This window comes from Lissotriton vulgaris, chromosome 10 (genome assembly GCF_964263255.1).
Source record: "Lissotriton vulgaris chromosome 10, aLisVul1.2, whole genome shotgun sequence".
Classification (NCBI taxonomy): domain Eukaryota; kingdom Metazoa; phylum Chordata; class Amphibia; order Caudata; family Salamandridae; genus Lissotriton; species Lissotriton vulgaris.
This window is the reverse complement of record NC_141698.1, coordinates 728,451,361-728,470,631: the sequence shown is the minus strand read 5'-3', so window position 1 is coordinate 728,470,631 and position 19,271 is coordinate 728,451,361. Positions and strand designations below refer to the sequence as shown.

The following is a 19,271-nucleotide window of genomic DNA, read 5'->3' as shown; positions in this document are numbered from 1 at the left end:
CAAATAGAATCAAAATTCGTCATTTAACAAGCAATGGTAGTACTATGTCATATTAGTTACAAACCCTCTTGACCTAAATCCACCAAACCCAAGACATGACATTTACACTGTCCACCACCCTCAAGAAGGAGCCTGATCCTTGCAGCATGCTGTATGGAAAAGTGTTTGAAAGAGTGGAAAAAGTCGTACTACCACTGAGAAATTCTAACTTTTCATTCAGGTGCTCATGGCCCTCCTTGAGTTTCCTACATCTTTTTAACACTTGTAGTCCATCCAGCTCACTCCATGTTACAAGCGACATTTGATTTCATGCTATAATGCCAACCCCATGGTAAGTGGTACAACAAACAAAATTAATTTAGTTATGTAAGTACATTCAAATTAAGAAAATACATATTGTACCAATAATATTTTCAGGCAATTCCAGCTCCTTCCTTAGTAGCCTTTTCCTTTCGAACAGGGCTGTGTCCAGGCTTTGGCACCGCGGCTGGTCCTCTGGCGGTGGATGCAAGGCCTCGTGTTTCAGTAGCTCGGTAGCGGTGGACCTGTGATTGGGATTCCTCTCCAGAGATGCTGTGATCAGATCCCTCATTGTAGGGCTGCAGTCCTCAGCAATGTCTTCCAGAGGAGGGGCCTGCTTGTGTATCTACAAGGCCCAACAAAAATCAATGTGAGTATGGACTAAACATCAGGAGTGGCAGCTCCTAAAAAAAGATGCATCAGTCCTCGGCAAATCATCTTTAAGTGAAGCAGTATGTGATCCAGAGCATTTTTCAGCGTCTGTACATGACGAACCATGTGCTTGAGGGAACTCTTAAAAAACATATGAACTGCCATACCAATGATATATTCTCTTTTTATGTAAAAGTGTGAAAAAGATGTGAAAGTCTATGGCTATTGTGGAGAACAAATGTTCCAGTTCTGATTTATGTATTAAATACCATATCTACAAAATAACATTTAAACATATAACACAAAATCCTTTTCTGTTCATGACATGAAATCTAAGTGCCACATGGAAGAATTTTGCATACTAAAAAAAATTGGACAGGTTTATACATAGAGCTATGTGTATACTTATGTGAACTGCATTTGTGGGTACGTGAATTAGAAATAAAGGAGAACTAATACATACTCATACATAGTCAAAGTGGGTCGTTTGTTGTAGTATGTGAGGCGTTTTTGTAATAGCAGGAAGAACGATTAGAGATATTTTTGAATAGGTATACTTTGGGGGTTTTTTCACCAGACTTTTTGTAGTCAAAATCTATAATCCATTAAAAATAACATCTGGAACTTGTGTCTTAATCGTGTACAAAATGCAGACTCAGACTAGGATGCAATATGATCTACATCATTAATATTCAATAAGTAGGTCGCAAATTGCTGCTTACCCCGACACATGACAGGGATGGTAGCCTGTTGGAGTCAGTGTACCATCACATTTGTGAGTACCTTTCAATAAAGTAGACTTTATTTTGAATGCAGCCGGTTTTCCCTAAAGGAAACAGCTGCATTTAAAAAGAAAAGTTTACTTTTATTTTCTTTGTGCTTTGACAGTTGGCAGTGCACCCGTGGACCACGGCCTACTTCCTAACCAACTTTTTTTTTCACATTCACAAAGTAGAAGTTGTTGCTAGGGGACCCCTTCCGTTTTGCGAATGGGTTATTACCTCAACTTTGGAAAATGTCAATAGTTTGCAACTATTTCGGTCCATAAAAATTAGTAGATATGTTTAGGAATCGCTATTTTGAAGGGACACCTAGAACACGCCACTACCAAATAGTGCTTCTTTATCCATTTCTAACTCATTTAAGAATCTGGAGAAAAAAATATAACTCCTAAAATAGGTATAGCACAATGCAAAAACATTTTTGTGGCTGCAAGCTCCAAATTGGATCATTTGCAAACACAGAAATGTTTTGTACATCTGCCCAAAAGTGCATTAGGCAGGGAAGGTGTTGAATTTCCCCCTGCCTGCTCGTGTGACGCTAGGGTACTACAATGTACAAAGTTAGATGATTACAACTGGCTCTGAGGTCTGGTGTCTGCCTCCCTCGCACCTCCAGAAAAAATAGGAGATGCTGAGTTTGACTCAGAGAGTAGTCAACATTGCCAAAACTTTTCAGATTTTCCTATTCCTCTGGGTGTGATGCTCTTATTAAATGTTTGTCCCACTATCCTTTGAGCCCCCACTGAGTAAGTTTGAGGATGGAAATGTCATGTGTCATATTTAAGTAGCATTAAACTACAACAAATCTATTCAGCCCTGCTTTATAACCTTTACAATCACCTGATTTGCCAGTTTTTCATACTCAGCTCTGACAAAGCCATGCATTCGCCAAGAATTATTGGGGTATTGACCCTTTCCAAACTTCATAGGGACTGGGAATTACAAGCATTGGCAAAGCCAATTGTGCTGGACTTTTAGTTTTGCCAATGCAGACCTATTGGCTTTGCCAGTCGTTTTTGCCGATGCTCTTCAGTGTCTGCAAAAAGAAAAAAAATGGCTATTATTGATGCTGAAAAGCACTGGCAAAACCGGCATAATTAAGTATACTCGATCATGCATCATCACGTGTGCGTTTACATGTCTCATGACACTACAGGACAGCCATGTCATGACGTACAACTAAGCATCCATATATCATGAAGTGAAAGACTTTAAAAAAAATGTTTATTGACTGCTCCAAGATGGCAAACAACAATCTTGGCGCAGGAAGTTAAAAGCAAAAATTAAGCAAAAACACATGAAAAAGAAAGGAGTGACCTATGAGACAATTGCGGCTGCTAAGTCCTCCAAACAAGATTATGAAAAAAAGAAGAACACAGCAGCATGAGGTGGGGTAGCAATGACAGAGTAGATATTGGGAGAAGTCAACGGTGGAAGCAGTGATGAAAGCTGGTGATGTTGGGATGGAGGAGTCAGATGATTTTAAAAAGAAAAGAAAAAAGCCGGCGGGAGATAAGGGAGTAGCTATGGAGGAAGAGGTTGCAACAAGGAGAGAGGGAGGTGGGGGTTGTATTTTAGCGTACGGCTATTAATATGCCACACTTTTCTGTGGAGTCTGCAATAACATTTGTGGTGCATATACCCCGCAAATTAGTCCAAAGTTATACTGGAATGATAAGGCCTTGATCACCTCCAGACAGCTGGAGCAGGAGATACTAATCAGCAGAGTACAGATTCAACACCCCAATGTTGTCAGTCTATAAATACCTTTGGTGTCTCACCCAGCACAGTAAAGAATATAAAAGATGTCTACTGCAGCATGCTTGTGAATGGGCTCTCTAAAATAATACTTACTATATAAAGGTATGATGGATACGCTGTACGTGGATACCGTTTCACCCAAGGTGGGCTGCCAGTCTGCATGTGGATGATGGTGGCCCCCATGCTGTAGATATCGGTTTTAGTTGAGTGACCTCTGCAAAGTATCACCTCTGGACTCATGTAAATCTGTAAAAGTAACACAATGTAATAGGGTGTAATTCTCTGCTTTCACTAGTAAAACATATATGATTCTCATGTGCTTGGCGTTGCAATTACACACTAATGGTCAGATGTACGAAGATACTGGTTGCAAAGAGTGGTCTCAATTTGCAACCAGTCTTTTTGTGAACTGTATAAAATTTTGCAAACCAACCTACGAACTAATTGGTCAGTTTGCAAAACTCCGAAACATAGTGGGTCGAAGTTCAAACTGTCTAATTAATAATCATTAGGATGGTCGCAAACTGAGACTCCTCCGATTGGCCAAAATCACAGAGATGGCGGCCTTTACGTGTTAGTATAGTACCATACATCGGAGTCACTCTTCCGGAAGCAATTGAAAACCTGTCTCTTCCGTGTATACGGCCCATTTACCTGGGTCCTGGCCCTTGACACTTGACGAGTCTGTGCTGCAGCGGGGGCACACACCAGTGGGTGTAACTAGGGGCTTTACAAGCTTGCTTATTATTATTATTATCCTCATGATTGTTTTTGAAATAAACAGGGATACTAAAAAAAATAAGGTTTTTAAAATCAGTTATAGTGAGAGCTTACAGTCCTCTGGGCCAATGCCTACTCCCCCTGAAAGTTGTACGCCTCAGGTGAATGGGTCCACCCTAACAATCAGCCTCTTTCTAATGGTTTGCGACTCGAATTTCAGTCTTAAGCCACTGATACTGATTTGATATGTGGACAGGATGCTCAAAACTTGTCCCTTCCAAATACCATATCTGTACGAAGTAAAAAAACTAATTTTAACCCATTGCGTGCTAATGACAAGCTCAGTTCGTCATGAGGCACGGTTGAGCTGCACTCATGACAAGCTGAGCTCGTCATGGCCGTTGGAATGTTCGCACGCGGGGATAATTTCCCAGCTGTGCTGAACGTTCAAAGAACGGATGTGGCAATCACAAGCTCAGCTCGTCATGAGTGCAGCTCCGCTGTGCCTCATGTCGAGCTGAGCTCGTCACCAGCACGGCGGCGCCGCGCGCGGCCCTCTACCCCCGCACAGGAGGTGAAAAACCCCGCAGGGAAGGGGTTAAGAGTCAGTAAAACTTCAACAACTCAGATAAAGGGTGCTGTATATAAATGAACACTCTTTTGTGGTTACAAATGAATTATAGTGTTTGGGATCGCAAAAATATTTCATACATCTGACCCTAAGCTGCTCAAAATCACCTCCAGAAATACACCAAAGAGAATCTCAATAACAAGCTCATCTTATCTCTAATTACTGGTCCTTTAAAAAGCACAAAGCATAACATAATGAGGACACCACAAAAACATAAAGTGAGATGATCCGGCAAAGAACTTGGGTCGTCCACTGCATATAGCCAAAATGGTTGGCTCATTTTAGTGTTCTCATTCCTACACCTCAGAGATGTCCTGAAATATCTACGAGGAGCTCTGTAACACCTAACAAAATTAATGACTTAGCCCATCTAGACTAGTCTATGCTATACAGGGTGATCATTTTGTGTCCTTCTTCCCTTCTGATTTACCTGAACATGTAACTTTTTTTCTATTTTTAATTATAATGTATAAGGTTATTTTGTCTGCAGCATTAACTTCTATTGTTTAGACATAGTTTTTTGCGTTAAAAACAATGCAATGTGTTCACAACAAAAATAAGAAAAAAGTCAAACACAATGATAATCCAAAAACAAGGAAGAGACCGTTTTTAAATGAAATTATATCTTGGACACTAAGCTAAGAGGTCGTTGTTTGCTTTCAGCACGTTGATCTGGGAATGGAAAAAACACAGTGATGCAATCACTGGGCAAACATGTTTTTATTTCTGGTGTGTGGGTTTTCCCATACAGTTTCGATTTTCCTTTCATGCTGTGCACACAATTTCAAAGACCTACTGGAGGAAAGCAAACAATACAAGGAGCAGTTTACCCAAGAGGAATTAATGCACGACGGCCTAATGCTAATGTTTTGCATTTGCAGAATGCATTCATTTCCCAACACTGCAGTGGGAGCTTCTTTGCGCATCGCACAGCACAATATGAACCGAGGGCATCCTCCGTTTATCTGAGGGAGGCCAGAAAAACGACTGATAAATAAAATAGCTGAAATAAATGGAGATTTGCAGGCCTGCAAAACAGTGAAGCGAGCCGTCCCAGTCACTAGATGGAACGGCGGTACTGTTCTTTGATGTTATATTATGTTATCTTGATATGCAGAGCGCACTATCACCCAGGAGGGTACCCTGGCACTGAGCCGGTGTGAGTCTAGCCAAATCTAGGACCACATGGAACTACTCGAAAAGCCCTCTGCAATTCTTTCTTGGATTCTTGGGGTTCTTAAAATATGTCCTATTCTCTGAAATCTGAAACAGCAAAGGCCTGGCATGGCGCTTCGCCCTGCCACACCCTACACACTCTTCGTCTTGCAGGACCATGGACAGCTACCATGGGCCTCCCCATCGGTAGCCTGTGGTCGGTCTTCAGCATGACATGGTCCCTAAGGGGCACCTGGGCATATCTGCGGCCCCTTCAGCATGCTGTCGCTCCCATACATACCTCAATGCCTGCATCCCAGAGAGAGAATATGGATGCTGGAATTGTAGGGGAAACAGTCAGTGACATTAGTGTCCACAGCACAGTGCTTATCTGGCTTAAAATATTTTGAGCCTCAGAGTTCAACAAGTGCCTCTGTCTAACTGTACTTTTACCCAGCAGCCTCTGGTGCGTGGTATCCCGCAGGGATCAAGTTTGTCAGGACTGTTAAGGAACTTGTGCGTCCTTTCATTTAGCCCATCTTGTGGAGCAGCTGGTGTACACTTTTATATGTACACTAACTACATCCAACTTGCCTCAGGACACGTAATTATATGCACACTACTATCATGGACAGGTGCTAATGTCTTGCATCCTTTAACTTCTGGATGTGCAACAAATATACAAGCCAGACAGCGAAAAGGCGAAAAGTCTTCTACCAGTGACAAGTCCTACATTTTGGCAATGCTATTTCTGGCCACTAGCCCTCGGGGATCTACAAGCTCTTGCAAAGGAAGTGAAAAGCCTGGCGTTGAGATAGATTCCAACCTCCCTATGAGCGCTCACATTAGTATAGTCAGAGATGCATGCTTTTTCCACCTGTGTGCTTTTTGAACAGATGTTGTACTTTTTCACAAAAAGTGACAATTGTGGACTATTTTATTTAATCTGGAGTGGCCTGAAGGCTGCAACTCATCCAAATGCAGCTGCCACACTCCACTGGTTGACTATCAGTAAGCGGTGTGAGTTCAAGGCCCGGTGGTCCAAAAAACACTGCGCTTCAAAGCTCCTTTGCAGCTGGTTAGTCGGTTCAGCTGATATCAACCCTTGCTCAAACTTAAGACTTTGGATCAATTTCTCTTATAGGTATTAGTTTAAAGAAACGTGTACTATTGCTACCTCCTTATGAAGCATGCTGATCACTGTTATCTATATGGAGACAATTGTTTAAGTTCAGGAACTTTCAGAAATCTGCGCCTTATTCTGATAACCAATCTCCTCCTGTTCTAGCATCTTCCTTTCTAAATCATCAATTGGTATAGCCAGCATGTTGGTGATTTATAGTCATGCTTTAGAAACAACAAAAATACAAGGTTGCCAAGGCGAACAGTGTGTATCAAACCGATGAGGGCTGAATATTTGATAGCTTCAGAATTCAAAGATCTGCAATCAGGGCACTACTGGATTTTTCCCTTACCGTGCAAAACTCTTATAATGTAGTTTCCAGGCATACGATTGTTAAATATTTCCTCTTTACTATTATGTATTTTGGGCAGTGTTCTGGTCCTAATAGTAGAAATCCCTAGTAGTGCAAATGCATGTCAAGGCACTCCTCGGAAGATGGCGTTACATAATAACCTAAAACCCAGAAGCAATTTCCATAAACAAAATACAAAGAGACTCTACATGTTCACTTTTTCTTGAGATATTCACACAATTTTTCTCATATGACAGGTATATGTATTCTCTGAAAAATATTCATTAACAACAATAGTTTTATTTTAACAAATATTAACTTGCACTGCACATTACCTCGGTGCCTCGAAGGTCTTTAGGGTAGTACATGTCTTCAGTGAGCTGAACGCTTAATCCAAAATCCACCAAAGCAGCTTTTGTTGACATAATTACAATGTTACTGGCTAAAATAAAAAGAAAAAGAAAGATTCCTTATTTGCACAGGGCAATTTCTTGAAAGTCTTTGCTTCATCACAGAATCTGAGCGTGTCAGTATACTATACATAATAGTATATATAAAACAGCGACCAACACGACAAAATGCAACGGCCATATAAAAGTGAACAAAAACTTACGTTTAATGTCATGATGGATGACTCCTTTCGAATGCAGGAATTCAAGTCCCTTCAGAACATGTTTGGTCACCCAGATGATTTCAAATTCTCTCATGGGTCCGCAGGTTTCCAGCTTCTCCATGACAGATCCGCCTTCTCCCGCTTCCATGAAGAGGTGGATCGTCTCATCCCACAGCACAGCTCCAAATAATTCCGCAATATTCTCATGCTGGAAGTGAGCCTGGATCTCTATGTCAGCTGGTTTGAACTGCTCCACTGGGATCTTTGAATAATAACAAACATTGATTTTTGGATATGCCACTAATGCATTTGGCATTGACTACATCAGCTAAGACGATCACTGCTTCGAAGCACATAAATTACTTAAAATATGGTTCTTTCACAACATTGAAATCTGTCCAAATCCACATTGAATTCGGGTAGAATGAGCTTGGAAAGTGAAAACTGTTTGACGTGTTGAAACATTTGAATAAAAGTATTCATGTGCTGACTATATTGTTTCCTAGGGCTAGATTCACAGTGATATGCATGCATGTATCTTTCACTTACACGTGCAAATAGCAAAAATTATAAGGGCAAAATATTCACAAAAGTTGAATTTGCACTAATAAATCCATTCATGCTTGATTTTACCAATATTACATAACAGTAAATCCCACTGAAGGATGAGTAACCTGAGAAAGTTTGGGAACTTCTACAGAGTTGAGAGTTTGTATGTTTGAACTTTTCTCTATCCAACCTATTCTGGAAGTAGTAGGAGATTAACTCATGTGGTCCTGCCAAAGAGAAACCCCCTATCCACAGATACTTCCAAAATCGGTTAGGGTGTACGGAAAGTGGTTTTACCACAGGGTAAAACATTTTGAGATCTCACTAAATATATGTGCCAACATGGCAATGAGATCTCACCATGCATAATCAGACACTATATTCAATTAGATATGAGGAAAGGTCTTCGCATTGTCGAAAATACAAATTTTCACACAAGTTTTCCCAGTATTCCTGTTACTGCCACAGGTTTCCAGGTCTACTTCCGGAACGTTTTGTGATGTCCTGAAAGTCATAAACATGCACCCATTCGAGGTGGTAGACTTGTGTGTGTATATGTCAAACTACTTTTAACCCGTTGGCTGCTGCTGTTGGCCAATAGCCGACGCGACCGCGCCCGTTTTTTAAAACGGACGCACTGCCGCAAAAAAGCAGAAGCAGCCAACGGGTTAAAAATCAAGCCCACAGAGTTTTTCTTTCACTGCTCTCTCAGTAGCAACGCTATTGGCTGCAGTGTTGGGTCCTACACTAAACTGGTCACAGGTCTTGCCTCGGTTACTCAAGCTTTTCTTGAAAACAATGGATATAACTGATTGCTTACTTGCAAGAGTCGGGGCGGGCACATGTACATGTATAACAAGCATTGGCAATGCCAACAGGTCAGGCTTATGAGTGCATTGTGAAGCCAGGCCTAAAATCCATTTAGGCCAATGACTGCCCTGCTCTCATCGGTGCTGCTGCTAGAGAAAACCATCACAAATGATCTAGTTATCTAAGACACGTTAATAGCATTACAATGCCGTGTGTGTGTGTGTGTGTGTGTGTGCCCCTGAAAGTTCAAACTCATGCAGCTGGAAATAAAATGATCACAGATGTGTGGAGGGCAAGTATCTCCTGAGCATGGCATTTGAGGAAAAGAGTTAGGTAGCATGGAAGGGCCTGGGGCAAGAACAGAGACACTGACAAAGAGGCCACGGACTGGCTGAACTGGCACCACAGACCTTGGAACTCAGATGAACTTGTGCTTCCTCAGAAGACGTTCACAGACCCCTATCAGTGAAGTCAATGATGAGCAACATTCCTGAAACCCATCAGCGCATTGCTACACATTTATTTCTTTTATTTTTAAGTTTAACATAGCACTGGTTAGATCCAATGGGTATCAGAGACATTTACAAATGGAACAGTTATAACTACACAGTGTTACATTTAGTTTCCAAACAGTTACAACAATTACCTTTATCATATTATGTATGTTAAAAACTTCGACAAATTCCTCCTTGATGGATTGGATCCTGCACCCCCCTCCCCTAGTGCCTTGAGACCCTCGCGAGTGAGTAGTCGTGCTTAACAAACCCCTGATTGCTTGATTGAAGTAAAACTGTGTATGTTGCATTAGTCTTAGTTCCACTTTGATGGCAAGGAGCAGAGGAAATTCCAATGTGATAAATTCTCAGCCTCCCTTTGTACAGTACGGTACAAAAGGGGGTGGTGAAGGACGGAGCATCTGAATCAATCAAACACTCACCCCCAGTCAACAGATCTGGGTTTAATCCATCACCGTTCTTTAGCCCACTCTGCCACCCCAGTTCAGACATGGCCATATGCAAATCAGTCTGACCCTGTGCCTCATGGGAACAGTCCAGCCCGAACTGCCAAGCCATGCCTTCCCTGGACCGGAAACAAGCTTCCGAGGACCGGTTTCTGGCATTCCAGCCGTCTTTAGCCAGGCTTGCTTGAATCCAGTGGCAAAGTGAGCACGGGACTCACGTCTGAGCATACCCTGCCAACTTATGGCGAACAAAGCGGTACAAAAGGGGGTGGTGATGGACGGAGCATCTGAACCAATCAAACACTCACACCCAGTCAACAGATCTGGGTTAAATGTACAGTAGGCTGGAGGCCATACTCATCTAAGCCATCATGGATCACGATGCATTGTGGGATCGAGTTCATCTCAGACAGCTGATGTAAAAGGCGGTGTTGAGGTTCCAGTAGAAGCGACAGAACGGATGTTGGTCTCCTACGGGATGTTGAGACATGCTTTATGGCCCTTTCTGTGTCGCAGTACCGGTCCAAACCCTGTTTCATCCTGCTCTCACACCCAATGGTAAGGGAGGATGCTAGAGTATTTGGTGAACGTGGGAGGGGTGGGGGCTTCCAGCCATGATTAGACCATTCCTAGGTCAATCTTTCTTATGCATACATAGGGAGAAACAGCCTCACAGGTAAAAGCGGAGCCACAATGCACACAAAGGTAGGTTTGTGCCATGCCGTTTTGCTCTGTTTAGCAGAGAGCCTTGCTCAAAGTCCAGACCAGGTAGTACTTGGTCATGAAATGCTCATACATTACAAAATCAATACGGGTGATTAGAAGGGAGAGTTGAAGAAGTCACAGAAAACTCCCAGTGTACCAGCGCTGGAAATAGTTTTGTCTGCAAATTATAAACATATTGAAAACACAGATAGCAGTTGCATTTCAGAAAATCAATATGTTTACCTAAAAGAAATTAAAAAGAGACTTAAAAATAAAGCGCACCTAAGGGAATAGCAGAGGACTTTGTTCTCCTTTTGCGAGTGTATTTGAAGTTTTCAACCTGTGAGCCAAACATAAACAAGTATTAGCTAGAAATATTATTTTGGAAACTCCATGTTGATGCAACTGCCTACAAATACCAAGGCTGAACAAGTAAGCCGTGCACAATGGTTAGCTATAACGTTCGAGCGCGGTATTAATGTTTCTGTGATGTGAGACTGATCTAATATAACTCACTGAGCGAAGCCTTGACCAGTGCCTCAACTTTAAAGCTACTAATCTTCTGACAGCTGAATGGTGAAGTAATGTTCACTGGTTCATGATGCATCTCGGGCTATTAATACTTTTCAATGGTACAACCGTTACTGTTCACTTAGGATCATGGCAGGGCAATCATGAAATTTTAACTCCGAAATTGCTGAACTGATTTACTTGTGTGCTTTGTGGTTTCAGAAGGCTTCCAGCAGACCCTACTGGCTCTGTGAGTTAACCCTCGCCTCTGGCATCTGCTGTGGTCTCTATGACTAAGGTTTAAAAACATCCAGCAAAGCCAACTCATTCTTTCACATTCTAAAGATGTGTACCATTAAAAGCACATAACCCCTCAAACGGAGGACTTTTGGAATACCGGGAAGCAAACTGAATATGAGGTTTTTTTACACTGGAATTTTACCTTCTCTTTCCAAGTTCCTGGAAGAAAGACTATCATGCGGTTTCAGTTTTCCTGCATGGTAAAACCATGTTTACCCACAACCCAAACTGGAAAACTCCGAATTATAACCCTTTTTCTCTGCACTAAATCCTATAAGGATTTGTGTGGGGAAAAACAAAGTTCAGTGTAAAATTTACTCTCAACTTGGAATGTCAAATCAGGAGCTCCAAATGAGACAAACTTTGTATGACCTTTAATCCTGTAAGAATGGCATCTGTTTGACTATTAGACACATTTCTATCAAAAGGCAGTTTCAATTCACACGTCAATTCACACAGGAACAGTGCTCAATAGGAGAGGCAACAATATAGTTCAAAATGGCCATTCACACATTAAATCTTTGATGCTCCTTTGTTATGCGTCTAATACTGCTAAGTTCCAGTTTCACTTACTACCTACTATGGCTTTGCAGGTGTTGAGAGATAAATGCTTAGCGATGCAGAACCCATTTTCTTGAGCACAGGTGCCACCATTGCCACGTGTGGCATAGAACTCACTGATGAGGTGATTCAAAACATGGGTGCTTTAAGACTGCTCTGTTGCTGCAAAATCGGCATGGATAGAGCATTTCTTTACTGAGGGGATTCTCAACATTTTTGATCAGGGTGAAACTAAGGGCCCCATCAGGATGGCGGGCGGATCGCCCCGCCGGGCCAGCGGTAGCCAGCGCCGGGCTGGCGGGGGCAATCCACCCGCCATCCTTGCTGCAAAGACCCCCCTCCATATTAGTATGGCTGGGAGGTCTGCGGCAGAAGGAAAGACTGTCCGCCGCTTTTCCGCCAGGTCGACAAGTCGACCCGGTGGAAAAGGGTTCAATATGGTGGCGGTGTCTGTTAAACACCCCCAGCCATATTAAGATGTAGGCGGGAACATGCCTTTCTGGGGCGGCATTGCCGCCACGGAAAGGCATGCGGGAATCTCTTACGGGGCCCGTTGCGGTTCCCCAGGGAGTCTGGGGGTAGGGGGGTACACATGGGGGGTACCTATACTATCCCCTGAACAGCACAACATGCATTTGTGGCATTGGGGCGGGCGGTGCTTTCAGCACCGCCTGCTTCAAGGTCAGAAATGCGGGTGCGCCCGCCAGTGAGGTGGGCGCATCCTAATGGGATGTGCGGAACCGCCGCACCCTTAGCGGGCGGTCCCATTTCCCACTGGTATGGCAGGTGGCCAAAACTGCCAGAACTTGCAACTTCATCCTCTACTGCTAAAAAGATGTACGTTTTTTGCGTTTGAAAGCAAAGGAAACAAATCGCATATGTCAGTGTTTTCTATATATTCTGTTCAAGCTGTGGTAAGTGGTTTCCATCCTCCACTGAGTTGGACTCCCAGACCAAAAATCTAAAAAACATCCAATGCTGGGTGCCTGTGGTCTCAAATACTGATTAATTTTCGCAGTACTCAAATAACCCAAGCCCACTGCTTAGAGGAGGGTTAATTTACTTATTTGGATTCTATGTTAATACAGTCCTGGTAAACAATGTAATGAATTTATAAACCTTTCGTAGTTTCAAATTTGGCTGTGTAGAAGACTTGGATGTATGGCTTACAGGTATTTATATGAATGCTAAACAGATACAACCAAACTGTCAATGAAATATAGAAAGGGCTTCTTTGTCGAAGTTCATTTGTTAGTTGCAGTAGGTCAGAACCTGATTTTTTTTTTAAAGACCTGGAATACAGGATGTTCAATATTGAGAAGAACTCCACACAAAATATGAGATAAAGGTAATAAATATCCCATAGTAAAAATAATGAACTTATGAGGTCCCAAGGGGTGCCAGGTTAGTCGCAATATAAATAATAGAAGGAATTGGCTTTCTCCAATGGTCTCCTCACGTTCAATGGGAATATGAACCCCCAAAGCACACATGACAATATTGGACATGTCAATGCTGAAATGATGTGTTGTTGATATTCATATGCCGGTGAAGTAAAATGGGGCTTAAGCCTGATTGTAACCGTAGACCTAATGAACTGTCCCTTGGGTCCAAATAGCATGCAACGTACAATAGATGTTGTTCTGAAGATTACGGATTTTAGAGTTGACAATCCATGGAAACTCAAATTATATGCTAAGCTGATTTTGAAAATGGAAACTACATGCTAAGCAAATTTGGTAAAATCATGGAAAAACTCAGTAAATAATAGTTGCTGTTTGGGATTACATGTGACACAATGCACCCAATATAAGACGTACTGTAAGGTTAAACAATGTTGACACTAATTTATGATAAAACAGACACTGACAGCAGTATGTTTACCCGCAGGAGTTTTTCAAACCACAAGGCAACCAACCAGTGCCGCCGATCAAGAGAGAGACATATATAACAAACAGTCTTGAAAAAGATGGTACAAATTTGAAAAACAAGCCATCGAAACACACAATTGGGTAACCGTGCCAAACCTGCAGGTCGCAAGATTTGAAAGCGCCCAGGATTGGTGCTTTGAGATTGTAATACTCGATGTGCTAAGTTTCAATGACAAATGATACTGTCCTTCCTTCTGTCTCTCCCCTGTGTTGTGTTTTTTATTGATGAATTTAAGGGCATTGTTTTTATAACTAGTATCTTATGTTGACAAATCTTGTGTGATTTAGAATTGTATATTTTATATATGTTTTTACTGTGTGATCTCCTCTATGTTTTTAACAAAACAATAAATTTGATATAAGTTTTTTACATACATGTTTCTGTTATATTTGTTTAGTATAAATGTCCAATATTAAAATGTGGGCTTGATTAGTTAAGAAACCTACCAAGGGAAACTTTTTCTTTACTGAATACAGAAATCACAGCCAGTACTTCTTTTCTACCTCTTTGTATGGACTCATTTTTTGCAAATCCATAATATGCATCATGAGGCTGTCACTGTGGGCGTTGCCAGGATGGCAACTGGAGCGTTCATGGAGTGAGGTAGCTCCAACACACAGGCCCATCAGACACAATCTCGGCGCTTCTCTACAGCGGGTTGGGGGCGCCCACACACGCGGCATTAGGATCTGATCGGGGCGTGGAGCCAGCCAATCAGCAGCAGCCAGGCAGCGGCCTACGGCGTCAACTGCTGTCCACCGGATTGGAGCCCACTCGGGGAGGGATATGCCCCCAACCTGACTACATATCTGTCCTTTACTGGGTGTATCCAGGAGGCCAGAGAGCTAGCTGTGAGCGATGCTGCCTGGAGGAAGGCTGCTTAGGAGGCGCAGCAGACTGGAAGCTGAGACAGCAGCTTCCCCCAGTGTGCTGCTGGGCCTCTGCTCCACTTTCTCGGCTTCATAGAGCATCACCACAATATTGTGGAATCGGCCACATACTTGGAAACGGTGCCGGCTTTCCCAGGGATCTGGACCTGATAGTGCTGAGACCAGGGAGGAGGGCGTCTTACCACTGACACTGAGGGAAGCAATAAATGTCGTCCTCCCCAAGCCCAGCAGGGAACCCATGGATGTGCAGTCTTACAGGCTGCTAACCCTCCTAAATATTAACTACAAGATTTTTAAGAAGGCACTAGCAAATATGTTGCTGTCCTGGCTCCCCACACTGGTTCACCCCTACCAGAACAGTTTCATCTGAGGGAGGAACACCTTCCTAAACCTGAGACATCTCTTCCGACTCCTAGATGAAAACAAACAGGGGTCACTGACGCGCACAGTATTTTTTCTTGATATCGAGAAAGCTTCTGATATGCTGGGCTGGCCCTACATGATGAAAGTCTTGAAACAAATGAGGATGAGTCTAGAAATCATATGCTGGATAATGCTTCTTTACACAAACCCATTAGCCTGGATTTGCATGGGCAAAGAGATATCGGATGTCTTCGGGGTAAACAGGGGGACCAGGCAAGGTTGCTGTTTATTTTGCTTTAGCCATGGAACCACTCGTGGGCCTCTTTGGTCTCAGGGGCCCACAATGGGGAATCCCAAGCAGCGTACATTGGGAGGTCATATCCCTATATGGAGGCGATGCCCTGGTGTATCTTAGAGTCGCAAGTAGGGACCTTCCACACGTGATTAGGGCCTTCAAGGACGTTGGCAGGGTTTCAGGCCTACAACTGAATTGAACAAAATCTTGTTTGTTCCCTATGCCAAACATCAACAATTCGGAGAGGGAGGTCCTTCTCGTCCTGGCACCAGACGGGCACCCCGATACCTTAAGAGACTGGAAATAAATATCCACCACTGAGATGAAGATCTTGTTTAGGGGAACCTGGGGGTAGTGATATCCAGCAAGCAGCGCTCTTGCCATTCTGGAGAGCTCTGCCGCTGTCACCCATGGGCAGAGTGGCTAATGCTAAAATATTACTGCTACCAAGGCTGCTGTATCACTTCATGGATCTCCCAATTTTCCTACCAAGACGCTTTTTCAGAGATCAGGACTCTATACTCTCAGGCTTGGTCTTGGGTGTGGCGGTAAGAGAGCGGTGCTCCGCAAATTATATGCACCCCTCAAATGAGGGGAATTTAGGGTAAAAAACTATGAATTTTACTGTGTAGTGGCCCAACTGCAGTGGCAGACGCTTTGGCTATAAGACGGCCCTTGCCCCAAGCGTGGATCATACAGAGGGCTGTGGGTGAGCAGGCGATTTTTGACTAGTTTTTGGAATCACAATGGATGGCCATGCACCCTAGTGGGCTGACTGAAGTAGCCAATGGCTGCTGGACCAAATTTGCCAGGTCTAGGAGCAGCCCCCCACAATACTTGCCAAGCCTACTGCTGTAGGCTATGCCAGCTATTCGAAAGTTGACTGAACATCACAACATCAGACCTTGGACTGAGGCAGGCCTCACCATGCTTGGGGACCTGTACACTCACAACACTACTACATTTTCAGGAGTTACAGGAACAAGATAGCATCGCGGAAGGGCAGTTCCTGACCTACAATGTGCTTGCAAACACTACAGGGGCATTTTGGGGCACAGAGTGGAAGGAACCAGAGCCCTACTGATTGCTGCAGACACTACTCACTTACTGGAATGCTAGAAGAGCAATTACAATGCTACACAAAACACTGACGGACACCCAACTCACACTTTTTCCTGACCTTAGGGTTAAATGGACTACCTTGATTGCCCATAAACTTACTGGCTGCCAATGGATCGCAGCGCTCGAACAGGTGCGCAGTGTATCCAGAAATCCCTGCTTGAATACACCCATTTCAGCTGATGATTACTTACATGAGACATACCTAACACCTCTGAGAATCCATTGCATGTATCCAATGGCCACTCACAACTGCCCCAGATGGTCATGCCCAGAGGCATACATTTGCCACATTGTAAGGACATGCCCAGTCATCAGACAATTCTGGACAGAGGCAATGTCGACTCTGACAGACCAAGAGGACGTTGTCTGTAGATGCAATACACTGCCTCCTGGGTTTAGCAGTGCATACTGGTAAAACAAACACAGCATCAGATATGTCGACCTGGCATACGTACTGGGCAAAATTTGGAAATCCCCAAATGCAGAGAAGGCTAATGGACCTGCTCAAGTGGATGGCAGCAGAGATCACATGCTGGCAAATTCAACCCATGCACCAAGTGGGAGCATCGCCCAGTGATGCCTGGAATGCATAGCTAGAGGAACTCACTCCTTAGACGGACAACAGACCTTCATGAGGGTGAACACCCCAACTGTTCTAGGGCACCTGATGTGCTGCAATCCACAACTTTGACTGAGTTACAAGCGCCCGAGACATGCTCAGGGTTGGGGACGGTCCGCTTCCTTTTCTCCCACTCCCCTCATTATTCTGCCACCCCTATGGTTCAGCCCCACTGGGGGTGACAACATCAGTCAAACAAACAACACTATGCTTCCTATACATTCTCGGTTGGGGGCAAGGAATAATGTTGCTTCCCTTTTTGAGGGTCCTAGTTCATGTCCACAGACTCACCGTTACATTGATGTTACCTCAGTTGTGCGTCTTTTATAGTTACCCGATCACAAACAAGGGGTCTTTTGATATAGGGCACACAGTTAACCCCCATTCCTCCTTTTTCTGATGGAGCGACACAAGGCATGGGTGGTTGTCAGTACGTTTAGGACGAGAATATTAGAGTCTTGCATTTAGTGATATCAGAAATACTGCTCTCAATGTTATGTACTCAATACCTTGTAATACAGGCCAAGTTGCCCATTACTGTCTATTTTACTGTGTTCCTGTTGCTTGGAAATTGAAAAATACCAATAAAGATCCATTTGGGAAAAAAATGAGGTTGACTCTGTCAAAATCCATGACCTACATAACGGTTGTACAAATGGACAACTTGTTTCGTTGAATATAATTATACAGCATGGCTGATACCACAAAGATCGTAAAATACCAGAAGCTGAATGAACCTCTGCTTCAACTTCCCCCTATTTTGATTTGAATGCCACAAAGCCGGCAGTGCTCTTTACGTACCTCAGAAGGTGAAGCTCATAACAAGTGGATAACACACAACAATAGCAATACCACCACAATAAATGGATTAGGAAGTAAAGGCTATTGTGTAACCAAGTATCAGGTCATTTCAGCCAGGCTTGGGTCCTTACTAGTCTAAGCAAGGGTGAGTGTAAGGGCACAGTATTTAAGGGCGTCAAAAAGACAGCAGACCGGGACGTAATATTATGTCTACAAGTGGGCAGGTTCCAGATGCTTGGCTTTATGAGTGCCTTAGAACTGTTGCCTTGGGAACATTAATACAGTCTAGAGTAATACTCGGTTTCATGGACTCATCTTTTAATGGAAATGTGCCATTTTATCAATAGGAGCTAGGAGAGTAGAAGACTTCAATGACGCAATATTCACCTACTGGAAAACAACGAATAGAGATACTGGGGATGTGATGCAGACTCCACTGCTCCAAGTGTCAGGTGGGCTGCATAATATAGCATAGCCTTCAAAGAAGCAGTGCTGAAACTTTGAAGCCTCCATCGATCGAAGAGATAATAAACAAGCATTGGTAATGCATCGGTTTTGCCTATGTAATGAATAAAGAGCTGTTTTCATCAATCACCGTCCGGGAGAAAGAAAGAGCTCCCTGACAGATAACATGGGAGTGTAGAGGATGTGGTGCAGCGGTCAGAGCTGCTGACTCAAGCGCTGGGGATCCCGGTTCGAGTCTCGGTGGTGTCACGCAACATCCTGTGATTGTATGCAAATCACTTAATCTCTTGGGTGATAAATCGTTATATAAATATGCCGCAAGAGTAAAAGGCAAAACTTTCTGAAAATATAGTTCCACCAAAGCAGATGTGAACAGTATTTCGGTGCAGGAAACTGATAAGAGAAGCAGGCAAGGAACGAGCATTGGTAAATGCAGGAAAATATGCTACAGCCAATAGAAATGGAGGAAACGTAAGTGGCACGCACAGGAACCAATGAGAAGCCAGGAAAGAGAGGAGGTGGGATGTAAATACCTTTTAAGTTTATATTTAAAACAATAGATTTCTCGAGCACAGCGCA

General features: G+C 43.2%; 1 protein-coding gene across 1 annotated transcript in view; it reads right to left on the bottom strand.

Moving 5' to 3' along the window:
* The window catches only part of MAP3K8 (mitogen-activated protein kinase kinase kinase 8), a 60,669-nt gene that overhangs the window by 4,044 nt on the left and 37,354 nt on the right, over window positions 1-19,271 (bottom strand). Inside the window, exons 4-7 of the mRNA XM_086941590.1 lie at window positions 7,810-8,071; window positions 7,532-7,638; window positions 3,309-3,461; window positions 403-646 (exon numbers count right to left, since the gene is read on the bottom strand). Coding sequence (XP_086797716.1) covers window positions 403-646; window positions 3,309-3,461; window positions 7,532-7,638; window positions 7,810-8,071 — 766 coding nt within the window. The remainder of the gene's footprint in view (window positions 1-402; window positions 647-3,308; window positions 3,462-7,531; window positions 7,639-7,809; window positions 8,072-19,271) is intronic.